We start from the raw sequence: 27184 nt of genomic DNA, 5'->3' as shown, positions 1-27184 counted from the left end.
GGACAGGCTTGGGATCTCGAACGACTTAGGCCAAGGACGTGAAGGAAGCTCGTTTAGTAAAAACCGAGCTGCAAGGAACATGTAGCCGTTTCAGATGTGAAAACAATGATCCTGCTGAAGGCGTGGATCTCACTTACTCTTTTAGCTGTTGTCAAGCACACGAGGAAAAGAGTTTTTAATGTGAGGTCCTAAAAAGAGGCTGATTGGAGAGGTTCAAATCTTGATGACATAAGGAACCTTAGGACCACGTCTAGATTCCAGCCTGGAGTGGACAACCGACGTTCCTTTGAGGTCTCAAAAGACCTAGGGAGGTCCTGTAGATCTTTGTTGGTGGAAAGATCCAAGCCTCTGTGGCGGAAAACCGCTGCCAACATACTTCTGTAACCCTTGATCGTAGGAGCTGAAAGGGATCTTACTTTCCTTAGATATAACAGGAAGTCAGCAATCTGGGTTACAGTGGTACTGGTTGAGGAAACTGCATTGGTCTTGTACCAGCTACGGAAGACTTCCCCTTGAGACTGATAGATTCTGAGAGTGGATGTTCTCCTTGCTTTGGCAATCGCTCTGGCTGCCTCCTTCGAAAAGCCCCTAGCTCTTGAGAGTCTTTCGAAAGTCTGAAGGCAGTCAGACGAAGAGCGTGGAGGTTTGGGTGTACCTTCTTTACGTGAGGTAGACGTAGAAGGTTCACTCCTAGAGGAAGAGTCCTGGGAATGTCGACCAGCCATTGCAGTACCTCTAAGAACCATTCTCTCACGGGCCAGAGCGGAGCCAACCAACGTCAGCCGTGTCCCTTTGCGAGAGGAGAACTTCTGAAGTACCCTGTTGACAATCTTGAACGGCGGGAATGCATACAGGTCGAGATGGAACCAATCCAGCAGAAAAGCATCCACGTGAACTGCTGCTGGGTCTGGAATCGGAGAACAATACAACAGGAGTCTCTAGGTTATCGAGGTAGCGAACAGATCTATGGTTGGCTGACCCCACAGGGCCCAAAGTCTGCTGCAAACATTCTTGTGAAGGGTCCACTCTGTGGGGATGACCTGACCCTTCCGGCTGAGGTGATCTGCCATGACATTCATACCGCCCTGAATGAACCTCGTTACCAGCGTGAGCTTTCGATCTTTAGACCAGATGAGGAGGTCCCTTGCGATCTAGAACAACTTCACGAAAGAGTCCCTCCCTGCTTGAAGATGTAAGCCAGGGCTGTGGTGTTGTCAGAGTCCACCTCCACCACTTTGTTAAGCTGGAGGGACTTGAAGTTTATCAAGGCCAGAAGAACCGCCAACAACTCCTTGCAATTGATGTGAAGTGTCCTTTGCTCCTGATTCCATGTTCCCGAGCATTCCTGTCCGTCCAAAGTCGCACCCCAGCCCGTGTCTGATGTGTCCGAGAGGAGACGGCGGTCGGGTTTCTGAACAGCCAAAGGTAGACTTCCTTGAGAAGAAAGCTGTTCTTACACCACGCGAGAGAAGACCTCCTCTCTTCGGAAACAGGAACTGAGACCGTCTCTAGCGTCATGTCCTTTATCCAGTGAGCAGCTAGATGATACTGAAGGGGGGGAGGTGGAGTCTCCCTAACACGATGAACAGGGCCAGCGATGAAAGTGTCCCTGTTAGACTCATCCACTACCTGACTGAGCATCGGTTCCTTCTCAGCATGCTCTGGATGCATTCTAGGGCTTGGAAGATCCTTGGGGCCGACGGAAAAGCCCGAAAAGCTCGACTCTGAAGATCCATACCCAGGGAGACAATGGTCTGGGATGGGATGAGCTGAGACTCCTCAAAATTGACCAGGAGGCCCAGTTCCTTGGTCAGATCCATAGTCCATCTGAGAATCTCCAGACAGCGACGACTTGTGGGAGCTCTTAAAAGCCAGTCGTCTGACGGAGCCGGACACAAGATCATGGTACTGCTGCACAGTCTGTGAACTGTCAACCATGGGGAAGCGAGGAAGTACAGTGACAACCCGAAGCTGTCTAGACTGTCTGGGTCGTACAGACAACTCCTTATCGGGTTGCTGAGGTTGCCGCACTGCGTCACAACAAGTCACTTCTGCTGGTTGTTGAACGTCTTCCCAGTGACACACCGACTCCGTAAACAAAAAATCCTTTAACAAGGACTAAGCTTGGACTGCATGTCTTGCAACACAGCTCAAGGTCTATGGGAGCAGGTGTGGTAACAGACGGGGTTAGTGACTGAAGTGGAACCATTACCTTCCCTGGAAGCATGTTATGCTTAAATAAAAGTCCATAGGAGGCTACGCAGCTAAAGGCTCCTCTCCAAATGACAGAGTCCTCAAGGGAATATCAGAAGGAGGGAGAAAAGCACTTTCTCATCTACAGGGACCATATCCGAGAAAAGCTAAGTTCTCTCAGTGAGGGTTTCAATGGTGCAAAAGCAGCAGACTAGAAGGCAACGTTATGAAACTGCTTGACAGTCTAGTGAGTTGGCAACAACCAAAGATGTGTGACTGAGAAGCATGCGGTAAGGTATGCAGAGCATGTTGTATGCAGAGCATGCTGTATGCAGAGCATGCTGTATGTAGAGCATGTTGTATGCAGAGCATGCTGTATGCAGAGCATGCTGTATGTAGAGCATGTTGTATGCAGAGCATGCTGAATGCAGAGCATGCTGTATGCAGAGCATGTTGTATGCAGAGCATGCTGTATGCAGAGCATGCTGTATGTAGAGCATGCTGTAAGGTAAGCAGAGCGTGTTGCATGGCGTGTAACATTTCTCAGAAATTCCATGACCAGTGCTAGAGTGAGTAATATCGCATTACCGTCCATTGAAAGTGCACGTGCCGAGGGAATTGATTTAGACTGTTTTGTTGATGAATTTGATAGCCGGCATGATAATCGTAGAATTAAGCTACACTAAATGTACTATAATCTACTTCACCTCAGGAAAGGGAAACTCGCCCTGTTGGCAACACTGCATTACTTCATGCATGCTTGCATGGGGTTTTAATATCAACATAATATTTACCTTACATTCATAACTCATGATTCATTTGTTTTGAAGATATTTTTGCCATATTTTGCGATATTGTTAAAAATATATTGCAAGGAATACATATATATTTTTATATAAGTAATACAAATAACCTCCATTATCATAATGTTTGTGTAGGCATACATGTATATGACTACAAATGCAAGTTATGAAAGTAATGAGGTGTTATTTCCAAGTTGAATGGGAAGAGGCTCAAGTTGAGGAGAAAGTGGCAGATGCATGCGTTGAGGTGGCTGACTCATAGCATGAGGTTGTTGCCTCAAGAGTTGCGCTTGCTGTAAGGGTTGCGGATGTGCAGTAGCAGGTTCCTGAGGAACGAGTTAAGGTTCCTGAGGTGTGAGCTGCGAGAGTTGAGGTAGCGGCTGCGCAGAACGCAGTTCTTGTCTCGCGAGTTGAGGTTCCTGAGGAGCTAGCCTAAGCTGCAGCGAGTGCTGAGGTGGCTGCCTCATTGATGGAAGAGGTTGTCGTACCTCAAGAGATTGTTGCCTCGCTGGTGGAACCGCAAGCGGAAGCGGAGGAAGTAAGGCATAAGATTCCTGCTCCCATTGCTGAGGTTGCCTTAAGGAAGGCGGAGGTTGCTGCACACCGCTGGTAACTGGCAACTCAGTACGCGGTAAGGTATCCTGAGGAACCTCAACATCGTACGCCTGGCAGACTGGACTGCGGTGAGGCGGAGCGATCGCAGGAGGAGGTGTAACCTTCTCAGCCTGACACTCACGCATTAAGACCGCAAGCTGTGACTGCATGGACTGCAGCAAAGTCATCTTGGGGTCGGCAGACGCTAAGGTCTGCTGAGGCAAAGCCTTAACAGAAGATGTGGTCTGTTGCGGCATCACCTTACCTCTCTTAGGAGGTGTGCAGTCACCTGATGACTGCGGAGAGTCAGAGCTAACCCAATGACTGCATCCGGGTTGTTGAACTCTAGAGGTCTGGACTTTACGTTTAAGAGGTCTTGAGACCTGAGTCCAGCGTTATCTCCCCGAAATTTCTTCTGCAGACGAGTAAAATAAGGGCTCAATCGTCTGCGGGTGGGAGTGACGGTCTCTGTAATACACGCCCGCAACCACCGAGGATACTTCTGTGCGCCGATCAAGGCCTGCCGAACCCTTTTGCCCTTCGACATTGCTTCTCCCCTGGGCTTGGGAGCTTGCAAGAGGTCCCGGACTGGGAGGACGACTGGCACGCAAGAAGTACCCTCACGCACAACACTGACACACTTTGCGCTAATCACTTATCACTTTTGAATTTCTGTTTGCACTTATTTCACTGAACTCGAAACTTTAAGTGGTTTGTACCTGAAACACGCAATTCTATCCTTCTTTAAAAGTTAGTAATTGCGAAAACAGAATTACAATGTAACAGAAAAATCTAATGAAAGATAAATAATTCAGTGGCTGGAAAGAGACTAAACACTAGATCAAATAAACTACGTTTAAAATCTCTCACCGCATAAAGCTTGAGAACAAGAATAAACTCTAGAAACGTTTACCTTCTTCCCCTAAAGAGACTAGGGAGAAGAGCAAAAACGATAACAACGTTACTCGCTTGAACGAAACGTTTATCCAGCTCTCTCTCCCTCCGTCTCTATCTCTCTCTCTCTCTCTCTCTCTAGACTTAGAACCTGAGAGAAGAGCCCAATCATATATACTCGTTAAAACATATTATTGTTAAAGGAAAAAAACTGAAAGATTTCCCAAATAAAAAGTTCCTTTATTAGAATTAAAACCATTAAGCTAAGAAAGAATGAACAAAACGCTAGAATCGGTTTACTCTTACTGCAACGTGAAACCGTGAATACTCTCTCTCTATCGTAACGATAGAGCGCAAGTTGAACGTTCTGAACGTCAACAACTGCGGAGACAAAACAAAACGTTAGTTCAACTTTGAAAAACAGTACGAGACTATCAAAGAAATTCTTTCAAAACATTAAAATTAAAATAGCATAAAATCTTAACAGGAAAAACGAAATGACGGGCTCAATGTTAATTAACTTCGGTTCCAAGTAATGACCGCCTACTATTAGGAAAGGTCGCATATAAACAAACATAAAAATTAATTTTTATAAGTTTATAATAAAAGGAAGTTAATCGAAGAGGCCTATAAAAGGCGGAGAGATATAAAATAAATCTATAACTTTTGTTAAGCAAAATTAAGAAAGAGAGTCTATACTCTCTTAGACACCAACACTTCCGTCTAAGGGAAGGGTCGGCCATTTAAAGGTGAAAGAGAGTTCATACTCTCTTCGTCACCATAATTAATCAAATTAATTCCAAAAGCTAGCTAAGCTAATAATAGAACTTCCTGAATAGCGAAAGCTGAAATCTTAGAGCAATACTTCACCAAAAACCGTGAACAAGACTCCAAAATTATAAGCGTATCCATGAACGTCTTGCCGGAAGCACGACAGAGGAAAAATTGAAGTGGTGTCAACAAGAAGTACTGCAGTACCTGGCCACAGGTGGCGCTTGTGAGTACACCCCCCTCTTGTATAGTGATCGCTGGCGTATCCCTTCCGTAGAATTCTGTCGGGCAACAGAGTTGACAGCTACATGATTATCGGGTAAGTTTAATATTGAAAATTATGAAATCCTGGATGTTTAAGAATTTAGAGCTCAACACCTTTTCTCTTAGTATGTGACTGAATTGTTGTACATATTGGTATATGGGGGATTTAAAAAATCTTTCCTAACAGTAAATTTTAAATGGCTCAAACCTACAGCTGATGTGCCACTGATAGTTTGAATTGTTTATGGTCTTGGCATTTGGTAATTCAAAGCACAGAACAGTAGATACAAAAATTTTGGGGACCGTATTTTTGTAAGAGCACTTGGTAACCAGTTTAACCTATATAGTTTTCTAACTAAAATACTAAAAACTTACCTAAGAAAATAACAACATCGGGTTTATGTAATGTTATAGCAGACTGGAAGGCTCGATGCATTTGCCATTCTCTGAAAATCATAAAATTCTAATCATATAATTGGATAAACAATTAAAGACAATATGACTGGGCTTATAAAAAAATTCTTTAAACTTTCTTAAACTTTTAACAATTCATATTAACCCTTTGGGTCATTAATGATAATCAATGATAGAAATTTCATAAGAATTCAACTGTCCCTTAATTTAAAAAAAAATTTCAGCTTGTCATTCTATGCAATATCTATCTTAGTTATTTTAACTTTTCAATTTGATTACTTTCACTTCTCAACATACCACGATAAGTGTAGGAAGTCATGAATGGATGATTTTAATATTCTAGCAATATAATTATTTTGAATTAGTTTATTTTGAAATATTACTTCATAATTTTATGAACAACAGTAAAATAACCCACCCCCCAACTGTCTGTCTGTCTCTCTCAAAATCTAATACGTGTTGACCAAAAGAAAAACCGCTAATATTAACATACATACATACATATACCAAGGCACTTTTCCCAATTTTGGGGGTAGCCGACATCAACAAATGAAACAAAAACAAAAAAAGGGGACCTCTACTCTCTACGTTCCTCCCAGCCTAACAAGGGACTCAACCGAGTTCAGTTGGTACTGCTAGGGTGCCACAGCCCACCCTCCCCCGTTATCCACCACAGATGAAGCTTCATAATGCTGAATCCCCTACTGCTGCTACCTCCGCGGTCATCTAAGGCATCGGAGGAAGCAGCAGGGCCTACCGGAACTGCATCACAATCGCTCGCCATTCATTCCTATTTCTAGCACGCTCTCTTGCCTCTCTCACATCTATCCTCCTATCACCCAGAGCTTCCTTCACTCCATCCATCCACCCAAACCTTGGCCTTCCTCTTGTACTTCTCCTATCAACTCTTGCATTCATCACCTTCTTTTGCAGACAGCCATTTTCCATTCTCTCAACATGGCCAAACCACCTCAACACATTCATATCCACTCTAGCTGCTAACTCATTTCTTACACCCGTTCTCACTCTCACCACTTCGTTCCTAGTCCTATCTACTCGAGATACACCAGTCATACTCCTTAGACACTTCATCTCAAACACATTCAATTTCTGTCTCTCCATCACTTTCATTCCCCACAACTCCGATCCATACATCACAGTTGGTACAATCACTTTCTCATATAGAACTCTCTTTACATTCATGCCCAACCCTCTATTTTTTACTACTCCCTTAACTGCCCCCAAAACTTTGCAACCTTCATTCACTCTCTGACGTACATCTGCTTCCACTCCACCATTTGCTGCAACAACAGACCCCAAGTACTTAAACTGATCCACCTCCTCAAGTAACTTTCCATTCAACATGACATTCAACCATGCACCACCTTCCCTTCTCGTACATCTCATAACCTTACTCTTACCCACATTTACTCTCAACTTCCTTCTAACTTCCTTCTTTCACACACACTTCCAAATTCTGTCACTAATCGGCCAAGCTTCTCTTCTGTGTCTGCAACCAGTACAGTATCATCCGCAAACTACAAACTTATTTACCTACCATTCATGGTCATTCTCGTCTACCAGTTTTGGTCATTCTCGTCTACCAGTTTTAATCCTCGTCCAAGCACTCGAACATTCACCTCTCTCACCACTCCATCAACATACAAGTTAAACAACCACGGCGACATCACACATCCCCGTCTCAGCCCCACTCTCACCGCAAACCAATCGCTCACTTCATTTCCTATCCTAACACATGCTTTACTACCTTTGTAGAAACTTTTCACTGCTTGCAACAACCTTCCACCAACTCCATATAACCTCATCACATTCCACATTGCTTCCCTATCAACTCTATCATACGCTTTCTTCAGATCCATAAACGCAACATACACCTCCTTACCTTTTGCTAAATATTTCTCGCATATCTGCCTTACTGTAAAAATCTGATTCATACAACCCCTACCTCTTCTAAAACCACCCTGTATTTCTAAGATTGCATTCTCTGTTTTATCCTTGATCCTAATAATCATTACTCTACCATACACTTTTCCAACTACGCTTAACAAACTAATACCTCTTGAATTACAACACTCATGCACATCTCCCTTACCCTTATATAGTGGTACAATACCTGCACAAACCCAATCTACTGGTACCATTGACAACACAAAACACATATTAAACAATCTCACCAACCATTCAAGTACAGTCACACCCCCTTCCTTCAACATCTCAGCTCTCACACCATCCATACCAGATGGTTTTCCTACTCTCGTTTCATCTAGTGCTCTCCTCACTTCATCTATTGTAATCTCTCTCTCATTCTCATCTCCCATCAATGGCAACTCAACACCTGCAACAGCAATTATATCTGCCTCCCTATTATCCTCAACATTCAGTAAACTTTCAAAATATTCCGCCCATCTTTTCCTTGCTTCCTCTCCTTTTAACAACCTTCCATTTCCATCTTTCACTGTCTCTTCAATTCTTGAGCCAGCCTTCCTTACTCTCTTCACTTCTCTCCAAAACTTCTTCTTATTCTCTTCATATGAATGACCCAATCCCTGACCCCACCTCAGGTCAGCTGCCCTCTTTGCCTCACGTACCTTGCGCTTTACTTCCAAATTTTTCTCTCTATATTTTTCATACTTCTCTATACTATTACTCTGCAGTCATTCTTCAAAAGCCCTCTTTTTCTCTTCCACTTTTACCTTCACTCCTTCATTCCACCATTCACTGCCCTTCCTCATGCTGCATCCAACAACCTTCTTGCCACACACATCACTTGCAATCTCAAACAAATTTTCTTTTACTAACTTCCACTCCTCCTCTAAATTGCCAGTTTCTCATACTTTCACTTCGTCATATATCATTTTCAACCTTTCCTGATATTTACTTTTTACCCCCGGTTTTATTAGCTCTTCAACCCTCACTAGCTCCCTTTTACATCCACCTACTCTATTCCCCCACTCTTTTGCTACAACTAATTTTCCTTCCACCAAAAAATGATCAGACATACCGTTAGCCATACCCCTAAACACGTGCACGTCTTTCAATCTTCCAAACATTCTTTTAGTTATCAACACATAATCCATTAATGCCCTTTCTACTACTCTTCCATTTGCCACTCTTACCCATGTATACTTATTTTTTATCTTTCTTTTTGAAAAAGCTATTACTTATCACCATCTCTTGCTCAACACACATATCTACCAGTCTCTCACCACTCTCATTTTCACCTGGTACGCCATACTTCCCAATGACACCTTCTACCTCTCCAGCGCCAACTCTAGCATTTAAGTCACCCATGACAACTACATAATTCCTTCTACACACCTAGTTAATTCATTCCAGAACTCATTCCGCTTTTCTTCACTTTTCTCACTACCTGGCCCATACGCACTGACAAACGCCCAACATTCCCTACCCAACCTAACCCTTACCCACATTAACCTAGATGATATCTCCTTCCATTCCACTACTACTTTACCCGTCATCCATTCACTCAGCAATAAAGCCACACCCTCTCTCGCTCTTCCCCTTTCAATCCCAGACACTCTACCAGACATTTCACCAAATATCACTTCACCCTTTCCTTTTATCTTCGTCTCACACAAGGCCAATACATCCACCCTTCTATTCCTAAACATACTTCCAATTTCACATCTTTTACTCTCTATCGTACTACATCCACGCACATTCAAACACCCCAAAACTAGAGTGCGGGGAGCAGTCACTCTCCCCCCAGCTCCATTTCTTTGTCGATGTCTCACAGGATGTAGATACAGGAGAGGGGGTTCCCAGCCCCCTCGTCCCGTCCCTTTTAGTCGCCTCTTACGACACGCAGGGATAACGTTGGCGCTATTGTAATTGGTTTTATGTCCCCGCGGGCACAGGGGGCATAAATTGGTAAAATTACCTGAACCTTACACACCCAGTGAGATAATAAGAAAACAAGATTCAACTTGACTCATAATCATTATTGGTTTTCAAACTTACATCATGATGCAATAGTATATTTGAACCTCAAACTTATTATATGTTTGGGAAATTATCCCAATCATTTGAGTTAGTGCAATTATTACAAAATACACCTTCATTTCTTTCTTAAAAATTTGATTTCCAACACCATTCTTCATTAAAGAGATATCTGGCAATAATGTTTACTATGTTTACTATCAATAGACTACTGTGGCCTGCATTTACATTACCATTTGATAAAACAGGCTTCACTTATGATAGAAAAAATCAGTTTAAAATCTTTTTATTTTGGTACCGTTATACCATTCAAGCAAGCTTATTAAGAAAACTATATTTGGATTGGATTTATGAAGTTGGGCTATATAGCTGGCATCGAGGTATGTTGGGACAGTCTGTGCTAAATGAAACCGAGGGGAAAAATCTAGTTCCACTATGAAGTAGAACGTAGAAGAGGTTGGACAGAAATAACAAAGAAATGAAGTGAGAAGAGAAGTAGGGTTGTGGGATATAAAGCATGTGTAGCCAAGGGCTGTAGGAATGCTGCATACCCATTGGTAATGCCTACAGGGCTTCGAGTGAGGAACATTGATGGCATTACATATCCCCGTAGGAAAACCATAATTGAAACGTAGTTGTATGCTTGGCAGACGACAATTGCTCAAGTCTCAGTCTCTTGATTGGCAATCCCCTTGATCACTGCATCTGAAGGGTTATCACTTTGATATATAGGAGTCTGATATTATTAGAGTAATCATAAATATTGAATTCATAAAATCAGGGAATTGTGGTTTAATCCTATCAGTATTATAGAAACTATAACACTTACTTGCCTACATACCAAAGTGACTGTGCTGTCTGTGACAAAAATTAGTGGGGCTCCCCTTTGTACCACTTATCTCAAACCAACCACGTTATTCTTGGTTCTATCAAACACTCTTATATTACCAATTTAACCTGTTCGACCATATATTTGTTGAAACCATTTGGCAAATATTCGTACTCAAAACCAGATTTAGACATAATGTACCTGTTACTCCTGTTCAAATTCTACTACCAAAAACACAGTATTTTCAAAATACCACATTAAATTAAGCTGGAGAAGACAAGTTATCACGGCATAACTGATGATAATTATGTGAAATAATGGTTATAACTATGCATATGCTGAATGTACCTCCTATATCGCCATCTTTCAAGAAAACTAGGCATCACAGGGAAGGGGGAGATAAGATAAGAGAGGGGAGGAGAGAGGTTGGGAAGCCAAGGGTTTCAATGATGTTAACATGATGAATAATAGGTACAGTACAATTCACTGAAATAAAGCACACTTATATGTAAACTATCAAAGGTGCATATTGCACATTAGGGTATCTGATTATGAGAGAAATCACATTAAAAATATCTCCAACTGAGTTAGGCCTGAGGTACAACTAAACTAATTTATAAAGAAATGCAAAACAGTAAACATCTAAATGCATCACACGCAAGAAAATTTGTGAGACTTATGTTCCCAATTAACATATGGTAAACTAACTTGCCTTGTTTAAGACTAATTTAGGATTTAGGACTTTATTTTGATATCTAGGCTTACATAAAAAGGAAATGCAGATATGCAGTATTACATTATGCACATTTTGTAATGAACAATACTGTACTGAATATCAATAAATGAAATACTACACCCAAAAATTCAGAAAATTTGAAGAAACTGTAATAAACCAACCTTCTGAGTTTATCAAACCAGTGTCCATTTCTTCTTCCTAATAAATGAGTATCAGCAAGAATCATTGCATGCAAGTGATTGCCCTTATCCTCTATATTTTTGTCTGCGGAACTGGGGTTCAACAAAGGCCATTGACACTGTCATGAGAAAAAATCTCAAGTATTAACTACAGAGAAAGCATGAACATTTTAAGAATTAATAATTAAATAAATATCTTTCCATTCATTATCCATGAAATACAAAATTTCAAAATTAATTTGCATTTCTCTGAAATACACAAAACTGAGTCTTTTAATAGTACAGTACAGTAATGCCTCACAACACAAAATTATTTCTTTCTGGAGTGGCTTTCGTTTCATGAAAATGTTGTGTTATGAGTCACATTTTACATCACCTAATTTGTTCCAAACCCTACAAAAACACCACTTTAAAGTTTACAATAAAGCTACAGTATAACCACAATGAAATACTGTACACCCAAATACATTTGAACCATTCCATATACCTAAACTAAGTCTTAATACCTGTAAATTAAGTAGTTATTAGAACATAATGCAATACTAAATGGAAAATAATACATTTCTGTACATACAGTACAATACTGTACATATGCAAACATTACCCTATGTACTGTACTATGATAGTTACCCTTACTTGGAGAGATACATTCTCTATTGTGTAAACCTATTTTTTTCAACTATTTTTAATGGGTTGCTATTTTATTCTCATCCAGGCTGGAGAGTCTTTTTTTTTTTTTTTTCTTATCATGAAACACTTTTCGCAATGTGAGTCAGAAAAATATTCGCATCTCGTTTCACAGAGTGAAAATTTTGTAAGCAGATTCTTTTGTGAAGAGAGGTAAGACTGTATACTTTAAGCAAAGCTGGATACAATAATAAAACTTTAACGAGGTGGTGATAGTTACCACCGAGTAGCAGGGAAGCCCCGCTCACCTGACAGGCCACGGTGCCCTCACTTTGGCCTTCAACACAAGACTTCCGGGGTGGTTGAGGTGGGAATTATAATCTAAAAGACTCAGGTTTTTATTCTTAGGAAAATATAAATTACTTTCAAAATTTGTGATCTGTTCATCCACACATACATACCCTCATCCTTTAATAGGAGACTTATCCTTGGGAACCAAGAAGTCCCTATGACTAAACTGGCTAGTTTACTATCCTTAGAAAATGATATTTTAATTATAAAATAAATTTTTGAATATACTTACCCGGTGAATATATAGCTGCAACTCTGTTGCTCGACAGACAAACTGTACAGAAAAAACTCGCCAGCGATCGCTATACAGGTTGCGGGTGTGCCCAACAGCGCCATCTGTCGGCCAGATACCAAGCTCTATGTAAACAAAGACTCAATTTTCTCCTCGTCCCACTGCTTCTCTATTGGGGAGGAAGGGAGGGTCATTTAATTTATATATTCACCGGGTAAGTATATTCAAAAATTTATTTTATAATTAAAATATCATTTTTAAATATTTAACTTAGCCGGTGAATATATAGCTGATTCACACCCAGGATGGTGGGTAGAGACCAGTAATATATGTTTACATTTTATGAGCTAAGAGTTTTTATTTTATTTTAGAAGTTATCAAAATAACAAAAACAAAATAAATAGGTACCTGGTAAGGAAGTCGACTTGAACGATTACTCTGCCTTATAAGTACGTCTTCCTTACGGAGCCTCGCGATCCTCTTAGGATGCTGATCGACCCCTAGGAGCTGAAGTATCAAGGGTTGCAACCCATACAACAGGACCTCATCAAACCCCTAATCTAGGCGCTCTCAAGAAATGACTTTGACCACCCGCCAAATCAACCAGGATGCGAAAGGCTTCTTAGCCTTCCGGACAACCCATAAAAACAACATTAAAAAACATTTCAAGAGAAAGATTAAAAGGATCTGGAATTAGGGAATTGTAGTGGTTGAGCCCTTACCCACTACTGCACTCGCTGCTACGAATGGTCCCAGTGTGTAGCAGTCCTCGTAAAGAGACTGGACATCCTTTAGATAAAAAGACGCGAACACTGACTTGCTTCTCCAATAGGTTGCGTCCATTATACTTCGCAGAGATCTATTTTGCTTAAAGGCCACGGAAGTTGCAACAGCTCTAACTTCGTGCGTCTTCACCTTAAGCAAAGCTCGGTCTTCCTCACTCAGATGTGAATGAGCTTCTCGTATTAACAGTCTGATAAAGTATGATAAAGCATTCTTTGACATAGGCAAAGATGGTTTCTTAACTGAACACCATAAAGCTTCAGATTGGCCTCGTAAAGGTTTGGTATGCTTTAAATAGAACTTAAGAGCTCTCACAGGGCATAAGACTCTTTCTAGTTCATTGCTTACAATCTCCGATAAGCTGGGAATATCGAAAGATTTAGGCCAAGGCCGAGAAGGCAGCACATTTTTGGCTAGAAAACCAAGTTGTAGCGAACAGGTGGCTTTTTCTGACGAAAATCCGATGTTCTTGCTGAAGGCATGAATCTCACTGACTCTTTTAGCTGAGGCTAAGCATACCAGGAAAAGAGTCTTTAGAGTGAGATCTTTCAGGGAGGCTGATTGTAGCGGCTCAAACCTGTCTGACATGAGGAATCTTAGTACCACGTCTAAATTCCAACCAGGGGTAGCCAAACGACGCTCCTTGGTGGTCTCAAAAGACTTAAGGAGGTCTTGAAGATCTTTATTGTTGGAAAGATCTAAGCCTCTATGCCGGAAAACCGATGCCAACATGCTTCTGTAGCCCTTGATAGTGGGAGCTGAAAGGGATCGTCCTTTTCTCTGGTATAAGAGAAAATCAGCTATTTGAGCTACAGAGGTACTGGTCGAGGATACAGAAACTGACTTGCACCAGTCTCGGAAGACTTCCCACTTCGATTGGTAGACTCTAATGGTGGATGCTCTCCTTGCTCTAGCAATCGCACTGGCTGCCTCCTTCGAAAAGCCTCTAGCTCTCGAGAGTCTTTCGATAGTCTGAAGGCAGTCAGACGAAGAGCGAGGAGGCTTTGGTGTACCTTCTTTACGTGAGGCTGACGTAGAAGGTCCACCCTTAGAGTAAGACTTCTGGGAACGTCTACTAGCCATTGAAGTACCTCGGTGAACCATTCTCTCGCGGGCCAGAGGGGAGCAACTAACGTCAACCTTGTCCCTTCGTGAGAGGCGAACTTCTGCAGTACCTTGTTGACAATCTTGAACGGTGGGAATGCGTAGAGATCCAGATGTGACCAATCTAGGAGGAAGGCATCTATATGTATTGCTGCTGGGTCCGGGACTGGGGAGCAATAGATTGGAAGCCTCTTGGTCAGCGAGGTTGCAAAGAGATCTATGGTTGGTTGGCCCCAAGTGGCCCAAAGTCTCTTGCACACATCCTTGTGGAGGGTCCATTCTGTTGGAATTACTTGCCCTTTCTGACTGAGACAATCTGCTATGACATTCAAGTTGCCTAGGATGAACCTCGTTACTAGGGAGATGTCTTGACCTTTTGACCAGATGAGCAGGTCCCTTGCGATCTCGTACAACGTCAGTGAGTGGGTACCTCCTTGTTTGGAGATGTACGCCAAGGCCGTGGTGTTGTCTGAGTTTACTTCCACCACTTTGCCTCGAAGGAGAGACTTGAAGCTTTTCAAGGCCAGATGTACTGCCAACAGCTCCTTGCAGTTGATATGCATGCTCCTCTGACTCGAGTTCCACAGTCCTGAGCATTCCCGACCGTCTAATGTCGCGCCCCAGCCCACGTCCGATGCGTCCGAGAAGAGAACGTGGTTGGGAGTCTGAACAGCCAGGGGAAGACCCTCTCTTAGGTTGATATTGTCCTTCCACCAAGTCAGACAAGACTTTATCTTTTCGGAAATCGGGATCGAGACCGCTTCTAGCGTCTTGTCCTTTTTCCAGTGAAAAGCTAGATGGTATTGAAGAGGACGGAGGTGTAGTCTTCCTAGTGACACAAATTGTTCCACGGATGACAGCGTCCCTACCAGACTCATCCACAGCCTGACTGAGCAGCGTTCCTTCTTCAGCATCTTCTGGATGGATAGCAGGGCTTGATCTATTCTGGGGGCTGATCGTCTTGTTGTTCAACAACGTCCTCATCAGATAGTTCCTCATCCGAAAACTGATGAGGAAACGGCAACGGAGTGGGCAACGTCTGGCTCGCTGAGTCCGGTCGCACTGGTGCATGCGTGACGGAGCCGGACGCAACATCATGGAACTGCTGCACAGTCTGTGAACTGTCAACAACCATGGGTGCGCGAGGAAGCACAGCGTCCACCCGAGACTGTCTAGACCGTCTGGGTTGTGCAGTCAACACCATACCGGGTTGCTGAGGTTGACGCACTGCGTCAAAACAAGTCACCTCTGCTGGTTGTTGAACGTCCTGAACGTCAACAACCACCTCCGAGCGTCGCTTAACGTCAACGTGCGGCTGGCAACCCACACTGGGTCGCATCGGTGGAGGAACCACCTCAACTGGCAGACGCGAGAAGGTTACCTCAGCGTCAACAGGACGCACAACCGACCGGTTGGAAGGTTGTTGGCCAGAAGGTTCGGCAGCAACCTTCTCCACATTAAAGTCCTCTATCAAGGACGCAAGCTTGGACTGCATGTCTTGCAGCAAAGCCCATTTAGGGTCTACGGGAGCAGGTGCGGCAACAGACGGGGTTAGCGACTGAGGCGGTACCGCTTTCCATCCCTGAAAGCCTTGTTTATGCATGACATAATTGTACAGCAAAACTTCAAAGGCTCGAAAACAGCTGTGAAGTTGACCTGTAAAAAACTTGGAGCGTCTCCTGGCCAGGTGCCAGGGAGAGTCTACGAGATTTGAGAAGTCTATCTGGGCAGAGGCATGAACTCCCAAGCCGAGAACTTCTCTCGTGTCATATCAGACTCTCTCTCTATAAGCCAGTTTAAAAGAAGGGAAAGCAAAGGCTGTATCCCCCAAACTCCTCCCGGTGATAAACCAGTCGCCTAGCAAACGTAAAGCTCTCTAGGAGAGCGAGAGAGCACTAGCTTAAAAACAACGGCTTCGAAGTAGCTAGGCCTAGTGTAAGCTCTGACGTTTAGGCGAACGAGGAGCAGCAGTTACAAAAAGATCCGGACAAAGATCCTTAAAAAAAATCATCATGATTTAATTAAAGTCCATAGAGGGCTAAGCAGCTTTAGGCTCCTCTCCATCTGACAGAGTCCTCAAGGTAATATCAGTAGGAGGGGGAACAGCAACTTCCTCATCTACAGGAACCTTGTCCGATAAAAGCTGAGTCTCAAGCAAGGGAGAGACCTACCGTGGTGGCAATGCTTTACAAGCAGAGTCCACACTCACTGGTGCATTAGTAGCGGACCAGGACGCAACGTCATGTAACTGCTTGACAGTCTGTGAACTGTCAACAACTGAACTGTCAACCACAACAGGTGCGTGAGGACGCACAGCGTCCACTCGAGACTGCTTTGACTGCCTAGACTGAGCAGTCAAAACAACTCTAGAATGCGGAGGTTGACGCACAGCGTCAAAACAAGTCAACTCCGATTGTTAGCGAACGTCTTGAACGTCAACAGGAGCATCAGCAAGTGGCCTAACGTCCAAATGCGGCTGAAAATCCACACGAGACCGCATCGAGTGTGGTTCTAAACAACCTGACTGACGTGACTTAGCTACGCCAACGTCAACAGGAAGCACAAAGGAACGTTAGGTTGGCTGAAAGCCAGGATATCGATGAGATAAACGGCTAGACTCAACGGACTAAACGGCAGAATAGTCTTCCATAAGGGAGGCAAGCATATTCTGCATGTCTTGCCGTACAACCCATTAAGGATCAACGGAAATTGTTGTGGTAAGAGACGAGGGTAACGTCTGTGACCGCAACACTTTGCCAACAAAAAAGACTCTCGGAGTCTGTGTTACGCTTTTGTTAGGCGGCGAGCAGTTATCCGATGACTGCATAGGGTCAGAGCTGTCCTAATGGCTGTAACCAGGACGCTGGACCTGTCCTGAAAGGACTGACTTTCGCTTAAGGGCTTCGAAACCTTGTGACAGGTTTCTTATGCGAAAAGCCTTCGGATGACGAGGAGAAAAAACGTCTCTCTCGTCTTATGGTAGGGGAGATCTTGGTAAGATACACCCGATACCATAGAGGGAAACGTCTGTTCGTTGATCAAGGCCTCTCGAACCCATAAGTCGTTCGACATTACTTCTCCCCTGTTTGGGAGCTTGCAAGAGGTCCCGGACTAGGTGAACGACAGGCACGAACAGACGAACCCTCGGACGCAACACTGTAACACTTTGCGTAATATCACTTTATCACTTCGATTTTCTGTTTTGCACTTATTTCACTGAAATCGAAACTTTTACTGATTTCTACCTGAAACACGCAATTCTACCCTTCATTAAAAGGTAGTAATTGCGAAATCAGTCGTATAATGCAAGCTCATTAATACCAGCAAAAAACAGAAAACATATTTTAAGATAAAAAAATTCAGTGGCTGGGAAAGAGACTAAACACTAGTTCATATAAACTACGTTTTCAATCTCTCACCGCACATAGCCTGGGGACGAGAATAAAAAACTAAAAACGTTTTATCCTTTCTCCCCGTACAGAGACTAGGGGCGAGAGTAACTCGAGAACAACGTTACCCGCTTGAACGGAACGTTTTCTCTCCTCTCTCTCCCTCCGTCTCTATCTCTCTCTCTCTTTCTCTCTTGATTTCGCACCTAAGAGAAGTGCCCAATTACATTTCGTCAAAAAAACATGTTATTTGACCAAAGGAAAAAACTGAAAGGTTTTTCAATTAAAAAGTTCCTTTAAAAAAGAATTTAAAACATTTAAGCTTTGAAAGAATAATGAACAAAACGTCAGAATCGATTTACTCTTTCTGCAAAGTGAAACCGTGATACTCTCTCTCTCTATCGTAACGATAGAGCGCAAACTGCGTAGTATAAATAACTAAACGTTAGTTCATCTTTGAAAACAGTACGAAGACTATTCAAAGAAATTCTTTCATAAAATATTTATTAAAAATATTCATTTAAAAGGTTTTAAATCATTAGCTCTTTAAAAGCTATTTACGATTGCAAAGGGCTCAACGTTGTTTAACTTCGGTTTCCAAGTTAGGACCGCCTACTCTCAGGAAAGGTCGCATATAAACAAAACATTAAAATTTATTTTTATATGTTTATAATAAATGGAAAGTTAATCGAAGAGGCCTAATAAAGGCGGAGAGATATAAAATATATAGAGGAAAATCTATAATTAATTTATAACGTGATAAGATAATTACTAAAAGCCTAAACACACTTCCGTCTAAGGGAAGGGTCGGCCATTTAAAAGTGAAAGAAAGTCCATACTCTCTTTGTCACCATAATTAAATCTATCCAAAACGAGTTCAAGATTTAAGATGAAGATAAAACACCTGCACTGCGAAAGCTCAAACCAGAATATAGTACTTCACCAAAGATGATGGGAAAAACTCCAGGTTTCAACAGCGAGTAAAGTACGTCTTGTCGACACGTCGACAGAGAGAAAATTGAGTCTTTGTTTACATAGAGCTTGGTATCTGGCCGACAGATGGCGCTGTTGGGCACACCCGCAACCTGTATAGCGATCGCTGGCGAGTTTTTTCTGTACAGTTTGTCTGTCGAGCAACAGAGTTGCAGCTATATATTCACCGGCTAAGTTAAATATTTAAAAAGCCCAAGTACTTTGGTCCAGTACAGGAGCAAAAATTATGACACCTGTAAAATTCCTAATGACCTGGTTATGAAGATGTGGAAGGTGTTAGGTTAGGTCACAACCAGGATCTTGTAGATGGTCAAAGAATACTTACCGGTATAGTATATCATTGGAGGCTATGTTATCAGAATGGATGGTCATAATGAAAAATGGGTTGCACACATTTGGCCATCCTCCCAATCATCTGGGAAGATGAGGGAAGAACTTTTAAACAAAACTTACATTTGAGAAAATTTGCTCCCTCAAGTGGCTTCCCTATATCTAGCATCTGATCCAGCATATAACGGAGCAACTGTTACCCACCCCCCACCCCCCTGCCCCAAGGAAGTGGAAGAAAGAAGGGGTAGAAGGGGCAATCAATTTACTCTATTTTGTTCCATGAAGGAGCAAGGCTTGCTAGACAGTCTATCAAGCAACTACCACCAGGTCAATGATACTAATATCCAGGTAACCTGTGGGTATACTCTCATAGGTAATGGGCAGAGTCAGTTCTGTCATTACCCAGCTCTTGTCTTCAAGAATTGCACCCCTGACAGGTTCTTCCTGAGAGCTGGGGATACATCTGATATGTTTGATTTTTTGTGCATGAATCCAGGATGGTCTCTACAACTCCCTACCTATAAGGAAAGGTAGTTTGAAGGACTTACAAAGCCTAAAAGAAAGTGTTCTAAGACTGTCCCATATTCTTTTTGTTGTGAGAGGAATTGTAATGTCCTCCCAGAACTGGAGGGCAAGTCATTTTTGTTCCTATTAGTCACTTCTTATAAGGAGGAGATGAAGAAGCATAAAAGTTGTGAATGGTTGGGTTCTAGGTCCTGTGAAATGAACTGGTGGAGATCTTATATTCTCCTAAATAACTTGTAGTACAGGCAAAGCCATCTGTTTCCTACTTGCTTCGTTGAGATTTGGCTTGCCGAGATTATTTGAGAGTCAAAATCTTTATCTGCTGTTAAGTGGAGATTGCTTGAGAGGCCTGTAAACTTGTGAAATGTTTCAGGTGGCTTAAAGCTCCAAATGCTCTTGTCATTTTTTGCAAAGGGTTCAGATCAATGAACTATTTTAAGGTTAGTTCAAGGATTAAGCAGTATCCTTCATCATAAAATTTGAGGAGCTTCCTTGATGAAGGAAGAAACAGCTGATCTGAATAACTATGTTATTCTGTAATAATTCCATGATAAATAGCAGTCGAAAGATATAAAACTACTCAACAGTAATAATGGAATTTACGTTATATAAAAATATATTGAAATTATCCATTTGTTTCCTTTGACACAAGAAGTATTCTATGATGTATAATTTATAGGGTATAACTACAACAAACTAATACGAATCAACAAAAGAGAGAGAGAGAGAGAGAGAGAGAGAGAGAGAGAGAGAGAGAGAGAGAGAGAGAGAGAGAGAGATTCAGTTCATTAGAAAAAGGGTTTGTTCATTCGTTTGTGGTTCCACCTCGCATGTAACAGTGACTTTGAAATGGCTCATTCTTGTTTTGGGTATTTCATGAGCTTGGAAATACTGTATTGTAGTCTGCGCATGTAAGAACATGACAAATACTGCGCAGAAACAGAAGAATGGTAATAAATGGAAATAATCACAATAGGCTAACTTTTACTCGAGAAAACAATGAACAATAACAATATGAAATACTGTATAGAGAACATGAGAATGATATTATATTGTAGAAATGATAGTTGAAAGAAAGGAAAAAAAATAAGGAAAAAAGATATATCTCGTCTTCTGTCAACTATTTCCTTTACTGGGAATGGTAGGTATTCGTCTCATGTGTGGGATTTATAGTCGAGGGCAGGGATACTTTCTCTGTGATTATGAACACTGTGGCAACATAGAAAAACAAAAAAATAGACCTTACATTATCATGAATAAGGACTGGAATCACAAGTATTTTTGGGTTGGTGATGAAGTTGGATGTGAATACACTAAAATAGACCTTATATAATCATAAATAAGGACTAGAATTGCAAGTATTTCGGTTGGTGGTAGGATGACAGTCTCCCAATTGGGGATGTCATGCTAGGGTTGAGTAATATCTAAGGTAGGGAATGTCATTATTGGCAAGAGAGAGTGGTGTGATTATTTCATGGTAGAATAAGGACCAAAATAGCTCTTACATATTCAGAAAATAAAGGCTAGAATCCTCAAAACTTTGTTGGTTGGTTGAAGACAGGAGGGGGGGGGGGGGGGGGGCTAATATTAGGGAGAGGAGATTCTTTAGTGAAATTTCCCCAAGTGTGAACTTGTGTGATATACAGCCATATGCTATACTCTTTCATAGCTTATAAAAATGATTATAATAATGATAATAATAATGATTATAAGGATAATAGTAATGAAGATTACGTTATCCCGACGTCACCGTGTTTACTACCAGGCATGTTTTGACGTGTATTGACGTCAACGAAGTGAAGTAGTTAAATGATTCTACCTCATTAATCCTTTCTCCTTCCAATGATATTTCATCTTCCATTGCATACTCCGATCTCATCATCTATGGCTTTCTTCTATTTATCTTTCTCCTTATAACTGCGTGCCCTAAGACTTCACTACCAACTGACTGATATATGTTCTTAATATCCCACCATTCATCATTAATTGTCTGCTCTTCATCTCTTAAACGTCCCTAGGACTGCAAATCGATTCCTACATTCAATTGCAAATGTTTCTCTGTGCTCTAATTCTAGAGGCTTAGTTGGACCAACCCTAGGTATTCTATCTACCTTTCTGTTGGGTGCTTTCAGTTTAAATTTCAGTGTGGCAATGAGGACCTAGTGATCACTACCAATATCTGCACCTCTATAGCTTCTTACATTTCTCAGAGTACTCCTTCGCTTTTTATTAATGGCAATGTGATCTATTTGTTTTTGTAAGTGCCACATGGTGAAGTCCATTTTTATTTGTGGATGTCCTTGTGCTTAAAGAGTACCTCCAATGACAGGATTGTTTGTTAAAAACTTAAAAAATGTGCTCCATTTTCATTTGCAACTTCGCCAAGACCCTGACACCCATCACATTCTTTATCCCTTGATTATTTCTTCCAAATTTAGCACTGAAGTCGCCAATCACAATTTTCATATCCCTCTCTGGGATCTCATCTATTACACTTGTTCATCATAGTATTACTCTTTTCTTTCTTCAGAAGAATCATTTGTTTGTTCCATAGCAAACTATAATACTCATATTGCATAGCTTTGATTTGAACTTTGCAAGTAACTATCTACTACTTGCATCTTTCCACTCAGTTAATGCTTTTTTTGCTCTTGGTGTCATCATCATTCCTACACCTTCTTTTCCAACTCCATCTGTTTTATTGAATAGATATGTATATTGCCTTTGTCTAATGTTTCCTTACCAATCCCCTTACATGTTTCACTTAGGGCCAAGATATCTAAACTATATTTCATAAATTAACTCTCCACTTGCTGTAACTTCCCAATCTGATTCATAGTTCTAACATTCTAATTACCCATTTTCAATTTTTCTTTAGTATTTATAAACCGGGAGATTCTTAGCACCCCGCTATGCCCAGGACTGTGGGCCATTCTGCCATCTTCTCTTTTCATTGACTGACTAAATCCATAGAGGATTCATTGGCTAGATTCATCAAAGGATAACCAGTTCCTTGTGATGTGCAGTGCCTATCTAACTAAGGCAAGTGACCCCTGTCTGTCCATACTAATTCCAATACGATCAACCTCCAGACCTCAGGAGTAAATGTCGAAGAGACAGTTTGTCCATTGCCTTAAACACAATCCGTCACCCTTCTGCCGGTGACTTCATCAAGATTTGGAGGGGGGGCATTTCCTCCACACCCAGAGCTCTCATTACTCCACCGGGTTGCTCATCCGTTTATACGAGTATAACCGTTGGCAAACATGGATTGCTAAGATATACAGTAACAAAATTAAATTAGATCTTTCATATATAAACTAAAAAACTTAAAAAAACAAAAGGAAGAGAAATAATATTGAACAGCATGCGAGAGTATACCCTCAAGCAAGAGAACTCTAATCCAAGACAATTGAATTACACTACCCAAGACTAGAGAACAATGGTTTGATTTTAGAATGTCCTTCTCTTAGAAGAACTGCTTACCAAGGTTAAAGAGTCTATTCTACCCTTACCAAGAGGAAAGTAGCCACTGGACAATTACAGTACAGTAGTTAACCCCTTGAGTGAAGAAGAATTATTTGGTAATCTCAGTGTTGTCGGGTATATGAGGACAGAGAAGAATGTGGAAAGAATAGGCCAGACTATTCGGTGTATGTATAGGCAAAGACTAAATGAGCCATAATCAGAGAGAAGGACTCAATGTAGTACTGTTTGGTTAGTCAAAGGAACTAATAACTCTCTAGCAGTAGTATCTCAAAGGGTGGCTGATGCCCTGGTGTGGGACATGATGATTGTGGAGAACAAGAGAGAGAATACTTGTCTAAACCATGGAGAACACAATTGAAAAGTTCCTGTGAAAACAAAATACAAAGAGAAAAGACCTCTAGGAAATCGTTTACTGGGAAAGGTGGAACGAAGCAGATGCCATTAGTTCTGTGACCTGAAAGTTGCTGAAGATCGTGTAGTGTCGAACAAGAGCAGTAAATATGTGAATCTCATACCAAAATGTATTCTCGGGGAAGGGAGCATTTCTAGCATGTAACTACAGTACTGTGGAGAACATACTAGGTGTTCCAATTAATAGGGTTAGCCTCCTTAGTAGATATGTTCCTAGTACAGTAAGTACCATCCCTCCCATGTGAGTAAAGTAGATATGTTCCCCGTACATACAGTCACTCTCACAAGTAAGTGGAGAAAGATTACGAAAAGCGTTAATTAGCTGTTACAACCCTAGTTGGAAAAGCAGTATGCTATAAACACAAGGGCTCCAACAGGAAAAAAGAGCCCAGTAAGGAAAGAAAATAAGGAAATAAATAAACTGCAGTATATGAGAAGTAATGAACAATTAGAATATATTCTAAGAAAGAAACTTATGTTAGCCTGTTCAACATAAAAACATTTCCTGCAAGTTTGAACTTTTGAAGTTCTACAGATTTAACTACCCAATTAGACTCCACTACCCAATAAGGAAGATCATTCCACAAACTTAGTCAGAACTGGAATAAAACTTCTAGAATCTTATATAGTAATGAGTATCGTGATGGAGAAGACATGACTACAGAATTAGAATTAGCTCCATATTTAGTATTGTGAAGAGGATGGTACTGTCCTGGATGATCTGAATTTAAAGGATGGTCAGAATTATAAAAAATCGTATGTAACAGGCATAAAAACTTAATTGTACGGCGGTGCCAGATATTAATACCTGGATCAGGAATAAGAAATTTAATAGATCGTAAGTTCATGTCCAACAAAGAATTAAAACACTTATTCAGAATAGATTGATCACTTAAAATTTCAAAAGTGTCATACAGAGTTAAAGAAACATTATCAATGCTCAGATCTGCATGTTGAGGAGCCACTGTCCTCGACCTAATTACAATCATACTTTAAGTTTTATTAGGATTTAACTTCATGTCCCCATACTTTGCACTACACACTAATTCTAGCTAGATCTCTATTAAGGAATTCAGCAATCCCAGATCTACATTCAATTGATGGAATTGATGCAAAGAGTAGCATCATCTGTATATGCAACAAGCTTGTTTCTAGTCCAAACCACATATCAATTGTATTTAGTATGATGTAATGGGCTAAGAACACTACCCTCAGGAACACCAGATATCATATTCCTATACTTACTATGGTGCACATCAATAACAACTCTCTGAAATCTATCACTTGAAAATTTAATAATGACCCACCCACTCCCAACTGCTTGAGTTACAAGGCCCTCATGATTAACATGATTAAAGGTAGCACTAAAATCAAGGGCAATCATACCAACTTCCTGACCACAATCAAGGTATTTCTGTACACCATTGGAGATTATAATAAGTGCATTACATGCCCCAAGACCTTTATGACAGCCAAATTGAAAAATATGGAATAGATGTTTACCTTCAGCAGACCTATTTAAAAGATTTGCCAAAAGATGTTAAAAATCTTCACATAATATGGGAGTTACAGAAATTCCATGGTAATCAGCTGGACTTGAGCTTCCACAAATGTACATGTATTTACATAATGAAGAAACATTACCAATTCTCGAACAAATGTTAAAAGAACCTTTTTTGCTAACTTGCTCAAAATAACAGATTACTTTGGAGCCAAGAAATCTAGTCTTTATAAATAACAAAGGAAAAATACCATTTGGGTCTACACCTCCAAGCATCAAGAGCGCTTTAATTTCACAAGATCGAAAAGATACCACCAGTTAGTTTAGCTTCAGGAAAACAGGAATGAGGAAGATCAAGTTTCTCATTACTCTGTTCACTGTCAAACACATCAGCCAAAAGAGTTGCCTTTTCCTTTGGACAGTGAGTGACAGAGCCATCTAGTTTAAGTAAAGGAAGAACTGTTGCAACTACACCAAAGAGTGCAGATTTAAAGGTAGCCCACCACTTATGTACGTAGGTTAGATTGTACCACAAAGGGTTTCTTTTATGGTTAAATTGTATTCTTTTTCAGTTGAAGCATAAAATGAACAAAAGCTCTAAGCTGAGTATAGTTATTTCAAGTCAAATCTGATCTGTTAACCTTCCAAAGATGATAAGCCACCTGCTTCTCCGAATAAGCACATCTAAAATCATCCTTGAACCAGGGTTTGTCTTTCACTTGGTACCTTAGCACATGAGAAGGGATTTACCTATCAATTATGTTGACTAGACTCTTATTCAAAGGAACAACAGGCTCAAAACTATTATACAACTGTAATCAATTCAAGCCCAAAAGATCACTCAAAATGCCATTCCAGTCTGCTAGATTTTATATAAATCTTACATGAGTATAACACATTAAGGAAAGGATGCTCAGTCTTCATTACTAATGAAATCAAGGCACGATTAGATGTCCCAACTGGAAAACCAGCCTTACTTGTTATAATGCCAGGGGAGTCTGTGTATACGAGGTCTAAGCAGTTACCAGACCTGATTCAGAGGCAAAGTCCAAAGCTATTAAGAAATGGCAATCAGTAGGAGGAACTGAATTTAACCACTCCCTATGGTGAGTATTGAAATCACCAACAAAATCAAATGAACCTGGTAACTGTCAGAAGAAGGATGGAAAGAGGGTGGCACTTTTTAATCCTGATTCAGGGTACAAGAGTGGTGTAATAGGCACATGAACACCTGTATCACATACCAATCAGAGACAAGTTCGATTTTGATACGGACTGCTTCTCACTTATGTATGAGGGGAGATATTATAAGAGACATGTAGCTACATTGATCGAACATCTTAACATCCTCAGGTGAAGAGCAGCATTTGGTCAAGGAGACAACATTTGGTATAAGATTGAACACAGGTGCAAAGGCGGCACATACCAATGCTTGTTCTGGAAGGGACTGCTCTCGGTATGCTCCTCTTCCCTTTCTCAAAAGTGAGAGAGAGCATCCAGAAAGAAGGGTGGAGTCCCTATCCTACCAGCAGTGCACATGCTCATCTCTTGAGAACAGAGCACAGGTACACCTTTAACGTATACCAATACTGTACTTAAATTCATTAATATTAAAGTTCCCAAAACGTACCCGATCACCTTGCAAACCAATATGAGAATATAATGGTACCAAAATAGCAAGTATCGATGTTTGTTCGTGAGGGACAATTCTCGGAACACACCAGTTCTATCTCTCTCTCACCCTCTCCCAACAGCGAGAAAGAAGATTGTCAAGGAAGGGGATAGGACATG

At 41.2% G+C, this 27184-nt stretch overlaps 1 protein-coding gene across 1 annotated transcript in view; it reads right to left on the bottom strand.

Annotated features, from left to right (window-relative positions):
• Nucleotides 1-27184, bottom strand: part of PGAP5 (Per1-like protein PGAP5) — a 170531-nt gene that overhangs the window by 109390 nt on the left and 33957 nt on the right. Inside the window, exons 3-4 of the mRNA XM_068362323.1 lie at nt 11641-11777; nt 5895-5965 (exon numbers count right to left, since the gene is read on the bottom strand). Coding sequence (XP_068218424.1) covers nt 5895-5965; nt 11641-11777 — 208 coding nt within the window. The remainder of the gene's footprint in view (nt 1-5894; nt 5966-11640; nt 11778-27184) is intronic.

This window comes from Palaemon carinicauda, chromosome 38 (assembly GCF_036898095.1).
Source record: "Palaemon carinicauda isolate YSFRI2023 chromosome 38, ASM3689809v2, whole genome shotgun sequence".
Lineage (NCBI taxonomy): Eukaryota > Metazoa > Arthropoda > Malacostraca > Decapoda > Palaemonidae > Palaemon > Palaemon carinicauda.
The sequence above is the reverse complement of the archived record's forward strand: the minus strand, read 5'-3'. Positions and strand labels throughout refer to the sequence as shown.